Here is a 16,114-nt window from a genome sequence, read left to right as displayed (position 1 = left end):
CTTTCATATTTACCACTCTTGGTGTTTATTGTATCTTCATTTTGTCTGTAATCCCTTCTTCTAAATAAACCCATCTTTTGCCAAAGAGTGTGGCCATTGTGAATTCTTCATGTAATAAAACCCCATTTGGTGCCTTCATCAATCTCAACATTTGATTCTTTCCTAAATCACATTATTTGGTGCCTTACAGCCCTATTATTCATCTCAGTTGTAGAATATAGAATCCCACAAGACTCAAGTCAGTTTCTACTTTGTACAGGAGGCCTATTCTATATCAGTGTCCTCCTTCCAGCATGATGTATTTATTATGTACACAGCTTGTATTTATATTTATCTGTTTACCCAGGAGAATGTAAGCTTCATGAGGGCAAAAAATTAAAAAAAAAAAAATTTATTTTTTCTTTTTTGTATCTCCACTGGCAACTAACCAGTAGGAGCTTAATACAAGCTTGTGAACAAATGTGTGAGTGTAAGAAGGAATGTTCTAACTAGCATGGCATTTTGTTGTTATTTCAGTCAAGTCTGACTTTTGTGACTTCATCTTGGGTTGTTTTTGCTTTAGCAGAGATACTGGAGTGAGTTCCCCATTTCCTTCTGCTCATTTTACAGATGAAACAAACAGGGTTAAGTGACTCCCCTAGGATCACACAGCTAAGTAAGTATCTGAAATTGGAATTGAACTCAGGAAGATGTATCTTCTTGACTCCAGGCCCAGCACTCTCCACTGCACCACCTAGCTGCCCCAGCATGGCACTTGGCCTTTTCTCCCAGGTCCAGGAGATTATTTGAAGGACAAACTCTGTTTCCTAAATCTTCCTGTTGACCCTGTTATCTTATAAACCTCACTAGATTAAGCATTCCTTCTCCCCTCCCCCAACTTCTCTGCCCAGAAATCTTAAGAGGCTGGAAATCTGTTGCTAGATAAAGCTCAAAGTTGCCCCTTCTGAAGTTACTGCCAGAAGCTGATTCAATGGGTTGGGGCCCAGGAATCAAAGGAATTGGATTTAATATTCTCCTTCATTTGGTGTTGGAGTCTGACTTTAACCAGCATCAATGTCCCTAGGATTGACCTTAATATGGGGAGACAATAATTGCACCAATTGCATCAAGTGGTAATAACACTAATGTAGGTGTATGAGTTTCACATTTATTATCCATAATTTCAAGGATTTGGAGCTAGAAAGTATCATATGGGTCATTTAGACCAACTTATATTTTTCAGGTGAGGAAACAGACTTAAAAGAGTTTGAGACAGGTGGTAAAATAAAAAAATTTTTAAAAATTAAAAACCTCTCTGTATTCATATTCAGTTTTAGACCAATGTTTCAGGGGCAAGGCCTAGGCACTTAAAAGTGACATTAGATCAGAGGCAGTTGAAGTAACTTTCTTTTTTTATAATCCTAATTCTTTTGGGCAGATGTGGAAGAGTGGAGAGAATACCACTGATGGGAATTCTAAAATCAGCATATTCTCTACTTTAATCTGGAAGTGTTAAAAGGAGTCCATCCTGTTATTATCAACCATAATCAACAAAACTAAAGGGCACAAAAAGGAAGTTAGTTCTCCCAGACTATCCTGTTTGTATACAATAAAGTGAGGGAAACTCTGAAACTTTTAATCAGCCAGCTATCCTTTATCTAGAACTCCAATCTCTGGGATTGTATAGTTAGCATCTTTAAAGACAGTTACCCCAACATGATTCATAAAGAAATGTGTATTTTAAATAGTTAATGCACATGTATAACCAGAAAAAAAAATAAAACAATAATTTAAAAAAGTTACTATCTCAGAGATCTTGATTGGCACATTTTTAGGTCTGGGACATCATCAGATTCCACCTGGCTCCTCCTTGATCATGGTTTTCTCTCTCCATACTCCTCCCTGGTTCCTTCCTTTACTTCCCAGTTCCTGTCCCTGCTCACCTGAGACTTTAAAAGCTTTTCCTGAAATGGAAATCGCTCATTCAGTATGACTGCCTTATCAAATTGCATTCACTTGAGCCAATGAAGCTATTTTCACATAAATAACATAGCAAACCTTTGTTACCTGTGATGGATGTCTGACTTGATTTCTTCAGGTGCATTGAATTGTAACAGAATATTATACTCTTTGTGTAATACTCTTTTACAATTATGCTTTCCCAATCTATTACTCTCTTAAATCATATCCCCACATCTGGTACCTCTTTTACATCCCTTCCCCAGGCTTGGAATCGGGAAGGCTCCTCTCTTTGAATTCAAATCCAGCATCAGACACTAGCTATGTGACCCTGAGCAAATCACTTTACCCTGTCTGCCTCAGTTTCCTCATCTGTAACAGGAGCTGGAGAAGAAAATAGCAAATCACAAAATGACAGAAAAAGATAATGATGAATGTTGGAGGGGATGTGGGAAAACTGGGATGCTTATATATTATTGGTGGAGTTGTGTTAGGTTCTTACTAAGTGCTAATGAGATAATGAGATATAAGGTTCTTACTAAGTGCTAAGTCGGTACTTAACAATTCTCTAGTTCTGGACTTTAAGGGGAGTTTTACCCCTTTGAACTTCTGGGAAGGAGCTTACATGTTTAAGAGGAGCAAGTTCATTGGTTGAAGTATTTCTCCCACAAGCCCCTGAGTTATTCCACACCCATTCTCCCCAAGAAAAATATTTTAAAAATTCCTCTTCTCACTGATGACTTTGAAAAGTTACTTAGATAAATCGTTGTTGAGACTTTTGTTTTCTTTTATTTTGGTAAAACTATAAATAAAATAAACATTTATACTTAGCTACTCTGAGCAATACAATGATCCATGACAATTCCAAACAACTCATGATGAAAAATTTTATCCACCTGCAGGGAAAGAACTAATGATCTCTGAATGCTGATTAAAGCATATTTCCCCTGTTTTCTTAATTTTTTCCTACTGTTTTTTACATGTTTAATATAGAAATATGTTTTGATTGACTTCATATGTATAATGGATATCATATTTCTTGCCTTCTCATTGGTAAGGGAAGCATTTTAAAGAAGTGGAGAATTTAAAACTCAAAATTTTCCAAATGAAAATTTAAAAAACCCAAAACATTAAGAATGAACTGGGGGGGGGGGAGGGGAGGCAGTTATGTGGTATATTGAGATAAGCACCAGTTCTGAAGTCTGGAGGAACTGAATTCCAATCCATCCTCAGACAGTTAGCTTTGTGACCCTCAGCAAGTCACTTAAACCTAATTGCCTTACCCAAAAAGCAAAACAAATAAGTAAAAAAAAATAACCTCCAAAAGTATATGTTTTAATAAGAGGTTATTTTTTAAAATGAGCAATATAATTGTTCATGTTTATAATTTTCCCAACTCAGTTGAATGCTTTCAAAACAGGAAAACTCATTAGTTTGCTAATCACCCATTCTCTGGGAGGATAAAAGAAGTTAGAGTCTGGAAAGTCAGTTCTGGATTGGGTCAAAGAGAAGACGTCCTGTGGATTCGCAAGTCCAGCAATCCCATACTTTTGGAGGGGAAGAAGAGGACAGAGAAAAAGATTCACAGAGAAAAGAAACCTCCTCCCAAAGAAAGGGTGAGATGATTCAAACCAGTTCCACTTGTGAAATGGTGAAGAGAGCCATCTACACCCAGAGAGAGAACTGTGGGAACTGAGTGTGGACCACAACATAGCATTTTCACACTTTGTTGATGTTTGCTTGCATTTTTGTTTTCCTTCTCAGGTTTTTTTCTTTCTAGATCTGATTTTTCTTGTGCTGTAAATAACTGTACAAATATGTTGTATTTAACATATACTTTAACATATTTAACATGTATTGTACCTGTCATCTAGGAGATAGGGTGGGGAGGAGAGGAAAATTTGGAACAAAAGTTTTTGCAAGGGTCAGTGTTGAAAAATTACCCATGCATATGTTTTGTAAATAAAAAGCTAAAACAAAAAACAATGAGATAATTGAGGCTGATGAGGTCTAGAATTGGGGTACCTGAATGAAATTAGGGTTTAATTGAGGTCTAGTGGCAGATTCAGAGTATAGGAAATCAAATAGAGCTCCCCTGCAACCTCTTTGGATTTGGTGCAAGGATACGGAGTTAAATGAGGTCTAATTGTGCAAGAGTCCCCTGTAAAGGAATCTACAGATCCAAAAACCTAGATTGATAAAAGAGATTTATTATGGGGTTTGGAAGTAAGGTTAAAGTCTAGTTAGTAAAAGGTGAAGGTAGAAATAAGAGGGCACCAGAAACAATGTTCCAGTGGGCAGAGATCCTTGGCATTCCAGGCGTAAGGCTGCATGTTTGGAATCTCTGCAAAGAGAGGACTTCAGCTTGGCTCTTTTACAATGAGAGATTTAGCTAAAGGGGCCTGTGGATGAAGTCCCAAGTTGGCTCAGGTCCAAGGGGGGTTGGGAGGGTCCGGATCTTCTATTGGAATTCAAAGGGGTGCTTTTGACCAGGATTTGTGAATCAAAGATCCTAGCTTCTAGAATTGATAATGCATCAGCTAGGAGGGGCTGGGAATCAGAAAGGAATAAATCAATCTGAAAGGATTAGTTTCTTAAAGGGACCACAACTCACATCAAGGCCAGTTCCAATGGAATGTTGAGCTGTGGGAATAGGGGGAGAGATTCCTTGTGCTAGAAGATGCAGGTCCAATGCGAAATAATTTATGAACCCTGAAATCTGTGGCAAAAAAGGACTTTTATTGTTCACTAAGAAGGAGGCTTTCTTAGTGGGCAAAACTTCTCATTAGAAGTTAGGCAAAGGTGTGTTTAACAGATCCTTGGTTATATGAGATACATCTTGGCCTGGGGTTGGAAGCTAATCAATAAAGGACAATCAGACAGAGATTTTCGATTGAATGAAATAATTTTGAAGGCTTTTTCCCAGAGGCTGGGAATTCCCTGAAGGGGATCTGGGCCATCCCCAAAAGATCAACGGAGGATGATTTGACCTAGATCTCCAATTTGACAGGGGGAATCCTGAAACTCTCCTCCTTGAAACTGTCCTTAACTTTTGGGGTGAGCCCTGAAACTCTCCTGACAGGGATCCACCCTGGGGGCAGTTAAGTGGCTTCATCAAGATAGGCCCAGGAGCACTCCCTATTTAGCTCAAACTTAAGTGGTATCATTTAGCTGGAGATCTGGACCTGATATTTCTATTGAGTACCTGCACCCTCTATAGAGCTGAAAATTAGTCCAGGACCACTCCTGCTTAGCTAGAATTTACATTCTAAGCTCATTCTACTGGAAATCTAGGCCTGAGGGAAGTCATTTCATTAGATTGAAATTTCAGTCTCAGATCTATTAAAGGGCAATTTTGGGGCTCCTTTCTTTGCAGAGATCTAAAAGCCAGAATCATGCCATGCCAAGGGACCTCTGTTTGGCACAGCTATTTGCCAGGGCCCCTGCCTGCTGTTCACATTCTCTTCTCAGCGTTAACCCCTCTTTCTCTCTCGGTCAGAACCTTGCCACTGAAGAAGTCAGTCTCCTAGCTAAAGCTGACTTCTCAGTGCCAATGAACTTCCTTTTGTCAGTCTAACATTTCAGGTTCCTGAATTCTTTAACCTTGGACCAGACCAAAAGGGATTCCCACAACTCTCTGCCACTAGAACCCCATCACATTGAATGAAGCTGATGGGGGTTGAGGTCCCTTTAAGACTCCTCTCTGCCCATGGCTGACCTCGATTCACAAATCCTGGTCAAAAGCACCCTTTGGAATATCGGGCCCAGCCCCACTATCTGCTCAGCTTCCCCAGCCCTCACCTGATCTGAGCTAACTGAAAAGCCCGCAGAGAACTTGGGGGTACCGCCCATCATCATCTAGGTATAAAAGAGGTGAGTCAGAACGCCCTCTTTGCAGGAGCCCTCCCAGCCAACACATGGTATCCTTCCGGCCATGTAAGGGTCCCTGCCCGCCCTGCAGCCACCTCTGGCCCTGGCGTCTTTCTAACTGAGCTTTACTTCCAAATTCCTACAATAAACCTTTTTTTTTTTTTTTTTTTTTATCAATCTAGGGTTTTCGGGCCTGTAAATTCATTTACAGGGGACACTGCGCCTCATGGGATCTTTGCGCTGAGAAATTGGGTTCCCCCTTTCCTTTACCTCATTAAAGCCACTTAGCTTTGTCTGGGAGGGTATGCTTTTCCGAGGGGAGGGCCTGAGACCCCAATCTCCCTTCTTTTACAGATTAAAGGGGGCACAGTTTCACTCCCGTCAGTCTTGTGATGGAGAGAGCATTTACACCCAGAGAGAGGACTGTGGGAACTGAGTGCGGACCACAACGTAGCATTCCCGCTCTTTCTGTGTTTTTTTTGTATTGTTTTCTCATTTTTCCCCTTTTTGACCTGTTTTTTCTTGTGCAGCATCATATTTGTAGAAATATGTATAGAGGGATTTCACACGTTTAACATAAATTGGATCATATGCCCGCTGGGGGAGAGGGAGAGGGGAATGTAGGGGAAAATTTAGAACGCGGGGTTTTGTAGGGGGAATGTAAAAAATTATCCCTGTATATATTTTGAAAATAAAAAGCTTTAAAAAAAAAAAAAAAAAAAAAGGAAAGGAAATCACTCCAGTGTCTCTGCCAAGAAAACCCCGAATGGGACCACAAATATTCAGGCATATTTAACCAGGCAGCACAAGCGGGGCACCGAGCTTGCAGTCCCGAAGACTGACGTCAGACGCGGAATCAGGTAGCAGCTGCCTGACCCTGAGCTGGTCTTTGGGACCCGTTTTCCTTGCTTTGACCCTGTGTAAGAGGGGGATGGGTGACAGCGCCCCTCCCCTGGTCGGCCGTGAAGATCGGTAGTGTAGGTAAAATGCTCTAACTGCCGTCATCTGGATGGCTAACAGGAGGCCAGCCCCTCCCCCCATTTTAGGACCCGAGGGTGTTTCAGATCGGCTAACGCTTAGTGTTTCACAGATCCAGATCCGGACCCGGACACCGCAAAGCCGGCGCGCCCGGGACGCGCCTCGGCGGCTCCAGTCACTCAGCAAAGTAGGACTTGGTTTGGTGTCAGGTTGGTCCGAGGCGGGAACCGCGATGACCTCTGTTGGTGACCTTGGAGCGCACGTTCCCGGGAAGAGTGCCCCGCCTCGGAGTCCACTCTGGCTCTACTGCAGGAGTGGCCGGGGAGTGCCCCGGAGCGAGGCCCTGCGCTCGCTCACCCCCACTGCAGTCCTTAATTCCAGGCGGTCATTCCCGGCGCAGGACGGGCCTGGAGATCCCAGAGTGCTCCGCTCGTTCAGCGCGAGAGGACGCCGCGTGGCTGGGCCGGGGGGCGGGGTTCCGCTCGGCAGCCGCTCTGGTAGCTGCAGGAGCAGGTCTGGAACCCAGAGGATTCGGAAGCACTGCCGGCCTCTACTCCTTCCCGGGCGTTTCCGATGCACTTTTAGAGGACCAAGGCGGTGCCTGGAGACGGTGCCCCTTTAAGGTCAAAGATTCCTTTGTTTCTCGAGCCCGCCCGCCTCCAGTTTGTAGCCCATGCGCAGTCAAGATGGCTGTGGCCGTAGCAGTGGTCCGGGCGGGCTGGCGCTATGCGAGGCCGGTGGGCTGGAAACTGGGCTGCTGCCCGAGCCAAAGCCGGGCCGGGCTCTCCGGAGCGGCGGGGCGCTGGCCCGGGGCGGCGTCCAAGGGGACTCCGAGACTGCTGGGGGTGGCGGCGTTGGCCCTGGGGGGCGCCTTGGGGATCGGCCACACGGTGTGGGGCCACCTGAAGTCCCAGGAACAGCTGGCCGAGCTGGCGGTCCCCCAGGTGAGAGAGCTGGGGGGGGTCAGGAGGAGGACCCCCACCGCGAGGGAGAGGGTGGGGCAGTGGGGACCCCCAGGTGAGACGGGTGGGGGCAGGCTCTCGGGCAGGCGGGGAGGGGGGGCCCTATCTCGCCTCGAGCTCTGAGCCCCGGAACTGCCCATCAGCTTCTCCCTGCCCTCCACCTGGCCCCCGGAAGCGCCTTCGGGTGCAGGGGGAGGTTTTCCTAGGAGAAGCCCAGCCGGGCGCCAGGTTCCATCTGTGTTTTGCAAGGCACGGCTCGGGGTCGGGACACCTGAGTCCTGTGCACCACCTCGCTGCGTGAGTGCCTCTGGGTGAGTCCCTTCCGCAAAACTAGGGGGTTGGATTGATCTCCACTTCTTTCAGGGCTTAAAGTGCCTAAACACGGAGGGGGCCCCAGGACCTTCTCAGGGAAGAGCCGGCCTGACTGGACTCGGCCAAACCTGTCCCCTTCCTTCAGCAGCTAGGGATGGAGTGAGGTGTAGGGATTGTGGGATTGTCCCAGCACTCGGACGGGAGCGTGAGGATTGGGGGGGAAGGGGAGAGATCTGTCAGCTGATGCTAAAAAAAACTGATGTGAGGCTCGTCGTTGTAAAATCCAAGGAGTCCTCATCCTATTTCTTCTAGTCACTAAGGCAGAATTTGGCTTAGCAAAAACTCCCCTTTCTGCCCTCCCTCTGATCTCCTTTTGCTGCTGTTTCAGTCATCCTAATAGTTAAGGGGTTGAGGGAACTGAGAATGAGAAAGGGTCTTAGAGACCAGCCAGGCCAAGCATTAATTTTAGAGAAGGAACTGCATCCAGAAAGAGTAACTCAGCTTGTAAGTACTGGCTGCCATTTCAACCCGGCAGGGGTTCTGTGAACTTGTTTTGTGATTTTTTTTCAAAATATTTTGATGACTTTTGTAATAAGATTGTTTTCCTTTGTAAAACTACACATTTTACTTTACATATTTAAATACATTTTTCAATATAATTGCTTTCCCTTGTAACCTTGCTTCATTTGAAAACATTCTGAGGAGTCAGTAGACTTCAGTAGATTTGACAGGGGGTTCCTGATGTAAACAAGGTTAAGATATCGGGGTCTGCACTGTGATGGTTCCTTTACTGTGGGTAGTTGTTGTGCTCGGAGCTGCCTTACATGTGCTTTTTAACCCAGTTTCTCCTTTAAAGAAATGCTTTTAGAAAAGTATGACTCCCAGGACTGAGCTTGGAGCGGGTCCCCTCCTAACAGAACGCTGTCTCCTGTGTGCAGCTTGCTGAGGGCCGTCTGCAGCTGACTCTGTACCAGTACAAGACTTGCCCCTTCTGCAGCAAGGTCCGAGCCTTCCTGGACTTCCATGCTTTGCCGTATGAGGTAGTGGAGGTAAACCCTGTCAGGAGACAGGAGATCAAATTCTCCTCCTACAGAAAGGTTCCTATCCTACTTGCTCAGGAAGGAGAATTACTAGTAAGTCATTCTGTTCATCCCCATCCCCATTTCTTAGGAACAAAATTGGGCTCTTGACTTTAGATCCTTATATGGGACCCAACTGATGTGGGGATTCAGGGCTGACGGTTTTAGTATTAGGGTGTCCTCCCTCCCTCTCACAGGATTCTGACCCCTGACAATGTTTCCCATCCTTCCCTTCCCACTGGATCCATACCTCTGACCAAGACCCTCTGATTGTAAAATGTTTTGGGATCTTATAGAACCTGACTCTTCCCTGAACTAGGTGGTAATTCTCTTTTTAGCAGCAACTTAACGACTCCTCCGTGATCATTAGCGCTCTCAAGACGTACCTGTTGTCTGGGTAAGGGCCTTTGGAGAATTGTAGAGTCTGTAGGCTAGAAGGGACCTCCAGAAGTCATTTCATCCGTCTTGGATCTGCAGTGTGGGATGGGAGTGAAGCTAGGCATTCAAGTTTGTCCAGGGAAACTGGATGGAACAACATCCTTCCATGTTCTCATTCTGGTTTTCCATGGCTCTTGAGTTAGATGATCCTTCTGTATATCTATACCAGGTCCCTCTTGTTTGTACTTTATAGCTTTAACTGCAGAGGAGGGGAACAAGATCCATTGGAAAAATCCTTCATGCATTACAAATTGAAACAGTTGCTATAAACTGTCCCCCTAGCCTCACATCTCCCCCAGTGGCTTTGGAGTTACTCGTATTTTTCCAGGGACGGGCAGTTGATGGAACAACAAATTTGTGGCAGAAGGGAGGCGTTTATGCAGCTTGGTAGGGGGGTTGACTCACCAAGAGGCTTGTTTGGGAGGAGGCAGCAGCCAGTGGGCAGATGAGCTTATGACTCTGATTTTCTAGGAAGAACTTGGAGGAAATCATCTCCTACTACCCACCCATGAAGGTAGTGAATGACCAGGGGAAGGAGGTGACGGAGTTTGGCAATAAATATTGGCTCATGCTGAATGAGAAGGAGAGCCGACGTCTCTACAGCGGGAAGGAAGCTCGAACGTAAGTCGGGAGGACGTGGGGGACATTGAGAACGAGAAGAATCCCCTTTTTTGCGCTGAGGCAGGAGGGGATAGTTTAGTGGGATGACTCTCCTAGGGCAGGAGGTGCTGAGTGGAGCCATAGGATGTGGCTTCTTTCTTCCATCAGCCCTTCCTCTCTTCCTTTCAGTCCCTTCCTTCTTCTCTTTCTCTCTTCTTCCCTTTCTCCCTTTCTTCCTTCCTTTTTCTCTCCCTCCTTCCTCCCTTCCTTCTCCTGAGTGATTTGCCCAAGCCCACGGAGTTAGCTTATAGGAAGTGTCTGAGGGCAGATTTGAACTCAGGACACTCTCTCCTGGGTGGCCTAGCTGCCCCCGAATCATGGTGATGTCATAGAAAGACCAGGAGAGCTGGAGTCTGGCATCCGGACTGCTATCACCTGGGAGTGCAGCTCCTTTTTGCTCTTCACTTTCCCATTCTGTAAAACCGGGTGATTGAGTCCAGCTCCAAGTCTGATTGGATCATCTAAAGTGATTGCCAGCTCCGAGCAGGTGCGTCTCTAAGCCGGGCCGCTAGATGGCGCCATAGTGCTTAGAGTACAGGGGGGTCACAAGGCCAGCCTCAGCCCCTCCTTGGCTGTGTGACCCTGGGCAAGTCACTTAACCTAGTTTGTCCCAGTCTCCTCATCCCTATGATGCCCTGGAGAAGGAAGTGGGGAACCACTCCAGTGCTTCCAGGGAAGTCACAGAGAGCTGGACTGAAAACTATAGACTTTCTAAGCCATTCCACAGTTACAAAATGAACCTCTGATAAAGAGGTCTTCCGCCCCTCCCCCTCCCCTCACCAAAGATCCCAATAACAGGACCTTGAATGGAAAAGGGCAGCAGGGTTGGGCTAGGCCTGGGGCAGATGTAGCCTCCAACATGCACCCCTCCCCCAACACAGGGAGAGGAGTATTTATGTCATGTGACCCTCACTGCATCCCTTCCACAAGGGGGGCGCTTTTGTTCTCCTCAGACAGGTGAGGAAACTGAAGCAAACAGAGCTTAAGTGACTTGCGCATGCTCACTCACAGTCAGTATCTGGGGCTGGATTTAAACCCCACTCCATACATTTCACAACCTAGCTGCCTACAGCCACATAGCAGGCACGTGTGCGCGTGCACGCACGCACACACACACACCCCATATACACCATACACACATACACACACATCACACACCATATACACCATACACACATACACACACATCACACACCATATACACCATACACACCATACACACACATCACACACCATATACACCATACACACACACCCCATATATACCATACACACACACCCCATATATACCATACACACACACCCCATATACACCATACACACATACACACCCACACACCCACACACCATACACACACACACCACACACCATATACACCATACACACACACCCCATATATACCATACACACACACCCCATATACACCATACACACATACACACACACACACACACACACCATACACACACACGCCACACACCATATACACCATACACACCATACACACACATCACACACCATATACACCATACACACACACCCCATATATACCATACACACACACCCCATATATACCATACACACACACCCCATATACACCATACACACATACACACCCACACACCCACACACCATACACACACACCACACACCATATACACCATACACACACACCCCATATATACCATACACACACACCCCATATATACCATACACACACACCCCATATATACCATACACACACACCCCATATACACCATACACACATACACACACACACACACACCATACACACACACACCACACACCATATACACCATACACACCATACACACACATCACACACCATATACACCATACACACACACCCCATATACCCCCCCCCCATATACACTACACCACACACACACCATACACGTGTTTCCACGCAGGGAGGAAATGAAGTGGCGGCAGTGGGCGGACGACCGACTGGTGCACCTCATCTCGCCCAATGTGTACCGCACCCCCGGGGAAGCCCTGGCTTCCTTTGATTACATCGTCCACGAAGGCAAGTTTGGAGTCATAGAAGGCGCGGTGGCCAAGTATGTGGGTGCAGCCGCCATGTTCATCATCAGCAAGAGACTCAAGAGCAGGTAAGCGGGGACTTGTTAGAGGGCCAGCGTCGGCCTCCTTGTCACAGGCGAGGTGCTGCATCCCAAGCAAGAAACGGGGGGATGGGAGGGAGGGCTCCCTGTTCTCCAGCATGGAGATTGTTGGGGGGAACGGGCCCTCTAGGCTGCTGAGGTTCAGAGTGGGTGTTGTCATCTGAACCTGGAGAAGTAACTGGGGAACCCTCTGACTGGGGAACTTCGGTCGCACCATAAGCACCGGTCCCACAGAAAGCCCTGGTCCTGCCCAATCCCTGGCAGGGTCACGGTGGTGGGGAAAGTGCGTCATCCTCTGGGTTCATCCTAGACTGGAGCACTGTAGCCAGGAGAAGTAGGGCCCCTCCCCCCCAGGTGGCCCTGCCCTCTTTCTGGCTTTGCTCCAATGTTTGCCAGCTGTGAAACCTCTGGATTCTTTCCTTGACTGCCACAAATTCACCATTTGACCCAAGGCAACCCACTTCTCTTAGAAACTCAGTTTCTGCCTTTATAAAACAGGAAGGTTGGACTTGCTGGTCTCAGATCCCTTCCAGGCCCAGTATTCTCCCCATCCTTGCCATGATCCCAGAGAGCCGGGGGAGGGGGCTGCCCTGTGAGCACTACAGGGTGAGCCGCTTGGGGCAGGTCTGTGCTCTGAGACATGGCGGAGCTGAAGCAGAGGGCCTTCCTCCCCAGGCACCACCTGCAAGATGACGTCCGAGAGGATCTGTACCAGGCGGCAAACCAGTGGGTGGCAGCGGTCGGCAAAGACAGGCCCTTCATGGGGGGCAAGGAGCCCAACCTTGCGGACTTGGTGAGAAGTTTGGGGTGTCCCGGGGAGAGGGAGGGGGACTTTCTGGGCTAGGATCCCCCATCCCAGGCTTTCACAGTGCTGATTTGGAGTCAGAGGGCCTGGGTTCAAATACTGACTCAGCCACCTCTGTTCAAGGTCGCACAGGTATCCTTGGACATGCCATGTCTCAGAGTCTCAGTTTCCTCCTCTGTAGAATGGAGATGATTGTAATAGATTGTTGTGGGAGGTGATTTATAATTCCTAAACCCTTGAAAAATCTGCCTTGTTGTTTCCTAAGCCCTGCAGCTAATGTCCCAGTGCCTTCTAGAGGACCCCTACCCATACATCTTACAGTGTGACTCTAGTCCCACTGACTCCATGTCCCTCCCAGCTTCCCTTTCCTTACAGTCCTAGTGTCGGGGCCCTCAGAGGGTGAGACCTTCAAGGTTGCGATTTATAAAAACTCTGTGTCCCCCTGGGGATCCCTGTAACCACTTCTTCTTCCATTGCCAGGCAGTGTATGGTGTGCTGCGTGTGATGGAGGGCCTGGAGGCCTTTGAGGACATGATGTGTCATACTCGGATTGGGCCCTGGTACTTTCGGATGGAGAAAGCCATTGCTAAAGCACAAGGAAATTACTGATTCTCCTTTACTTCCCTTCTGGGAGGGCTGCGTCTAAGGAACCTGTGGATTCTAGAGCCATGGCTTGGTGGTGAGCAGGGGCGATGTGGAGGCCTCCCCGCCTCGACCATCTCTGCATACTTTAACCCTGAGCCACCCGTTTCTGGTCCTGGGCAGGCTGTTAGAGGCCTGGCCCGGGGAGCTGCAAAAGGAGAGAGGATCTTTTCTGGCTGCCCCTGACCCCAGGGAGGGTGAGACTCCTCTCAGAGCTCCTGGACTTTCACTATTTATTTCTGGTCTTCCTTAAGGGTCTCATGGGCCTTCTGCCCTCTCTGGACTCTTGAGTGTCTGAGAGGGAAGGAGCAGGCGAGGGCCCTGGAACTCTGTTGGAGAAGCAATAGGATTGTGAGGACATTTTTTTGAGAAGTTCTAGGGTCCCTGGATGGGAGCCACATGTTCCCTGTGGCCAAGGTCTCCTTACCCTCACTCAGAGGGCCTTGGAGAAGAGGCCTCCTCAGCTGTGAGTCATGTCTGCAATAAAGAAATGATTTGCTGTTCCAAGGCTGTGACCCAGATTTGTGATGGAATTATGAAATATAACATGCAAATGGGGGTCTTTCATTTCAGAATCTTAAGCTGAGCCTAGAGTAGGAACACTTCGTCATGCATGGACCCTTTGGTAGCTGGAAAAGTCTGTGGACCTGTTCTCAAAATAATATTTTAAAATTCATAAACACATAGGATCATAAAGGAAACCATTGAAATGGCAACACAATTTCTAAAAAAATTTAAGTTTTAAGAGCCTCTGACCTAGACCAAGGCTTTTTAAACTTTTTTCATTTGAGACTCCTTTTCACCCAAGAAATTTGCTATATACAGGTATATGGGTATATAGGATAGTTATACAAATCAGATATTTATGATAATTATAACTTTGCAACCTCCTCACATTTAATTATATGAGCCTTTATGGGGTCACGACCACAGTTTAAGAAGCTTTGGCCTAGAGGAACCCAGGCCAAGTTAAGGGGAACAGGTATTTGCTGCCATCAGACTTCTAATTCTTTTAACATGTAAAGGAAACACGGCTGCTTGGTCCTGGTTGCCTTCAGCTGCAGAATTACGTTCCTTCTCAGGAAGGTCACCCTTGTCACTTGCTGTGCCCAGGGTGGACTCTTTGGTCACCATTGTGCCCACCCCCACACACAAGTGAAGGTAGCATTTAAGGGGTTGAAGTTAGGATGTGGATATTTGTTCTGGAGGTGATACAACCCTGAAAATAGGAGTAATCTTAGGTAAAATCAGGAGAATTACTTTGCTTTCTATAGATTTGTGGGGAGGAGCTACACATCCACTTTAGGTGTCCTTAATGGACTCCTGAGAAGACAAGGGAAGGCCTTTGCAAACAACTAGTCCTAGGATCCCAGCAGTATTAGTCATAGTGGAAACTAATGCATATTAACATTATAAAAAGTTTTAACCTCATAGGTCCTCTGAAAGGGGCTCCCCAGACTCTGTTTTGAGCACCACTGGTACAAAGTTTACAGATGGTTTGTTCACTGATTCCAGACTTATTGGCTCTGTGGTGGAAAATGTCAACTTAAAAGTCCCCTGGCAAGGAACCTTTCCTGGGTATGTTAAGCTCAGTTGAGATTCCTTAACAAACATATGACCCTTTTCAGGAGAGACATGCTCACTACTGCTATGGAGAATGCCTTTGCAGGGTCCAGATGGGACAGAATCCTTATTGCTGTCAGGTCCCTCCAGATAGTCCAGCTTGTACCTGCAGCAAACTCAGAATACCACAGGGCCTCACAACTCCAGAAAAAATCTGATGAATGAAAAACGCCTATTGTCCAGTGCATGCCATGCCAATCTATCGAGTTAGCACATTAGTTAATCAGAAAATATTTATTAAACACTCTCGAGCTCTGTTCTAAGTCCTGGAATTGCAAAGAAAGGTAAGGAGGATTCTGGAGAGCAATTTGGAACTATACTCAAAAAGTTATCAAACTGTGCATACCCTTTGATCCAGCGGTGTTTCTACTGGGCTTATATCCCAAAGAGATCTTAAAGAAGGGAAAGGGACCTGTATGTGCCAAAATGTTTGTGCAGCTCTTTTCGTAGTGGCTAGAAACTGGAAACTAAGTGGCTGCCCATGAATTGAAGAATGGCTGAATAAATTGTGGTATATGAAAATAATGTAATATTATTGTTCTGTAAGAAATGACCAACAGGAGGATTTCAGAAAGGCCTGAAAGAACTGATGCTGAGTAAAATGAGCAGGATCATTGTATACTTCAACAACAATACTATATGATGATCAATTCTGATGGACA

The 16,114-nt window shown here is 46.5% G+C and overlaps 1 protein-coding gene across 3 annotated transcripts; it reads left to right on the top strand.

Annotated features, from left to right (window-relative positions):
- Positions 1 to 6,647: 6,647 nt before the first annotated feature.
- On the top strand, positions 6,648 to 14,336 carry PTGES2 (prostaglandin E synthase 2). 3 transcript variants are annotated; one of them, XM_074293759.1, is made up of 8 exons: positions 6,648 to 6,789; positions 6,899 to 7,730; positions 8,999 to 9,193; positions 9,478 to 9,536; positions 10,049 to 10,198; positions 12,170 to 12,370; positions 13,058 to 13,175; positions 13,668 to 14,336. In XM_074293759.1, the coding sequence occupies exons 2-8, from the start codon at positions 7,473 to 7,475 to the stop codon at positions 13,794 to 13,796; spliced, it is 1,110 nt and encodes a 369-aa protein (XP_074149860.1). In that variant the 5' UTR covers positions 6,648 to 6,789; positions 6,899 to 7,472; the 3' UTR covers positions 13,797 to 14,336. The 3 variants fall into 3 exon arrangements, with proteins under 3 accessions (XP_074149860.1, XP_074149861.1, XP_074149862.1); XM_074293760.1 differs by lacking the exon at positions 6,648 to 6,789 and having other exon boundaries at positions 7,074 to 7,409; XM_074293761.1 differs by lacking the exons at positions 6,648 to 6,789; positions 6,899 to 7,730 and adding an exon at positions 7,924 to 8,059.
- The last annotated feature ends 1,778 nt before the right edge of the window (positions 14,337 to 16,114 follow it).

This window comes from Sminthopsis crassicaudata, chromosome 2 (genome assembly GCF_048593235.1).
Source record: "Sminthopsis crassicaudata isolate SCR6 chromosome 2, ASM4859323v1, whole genome shotgun sequence".
Lineage (NCBI taxonomy): Eukaryota > Metazoa > Chordata > Mammalia > Dasyuromorphia > Dasyuridae > Sminthopsis > Sminthopsis crassicaudata.
Note: the sequence above shows the minus strand (reverse complement) of the source record. Positions and strands in the feature narration are given on the sequence as shown.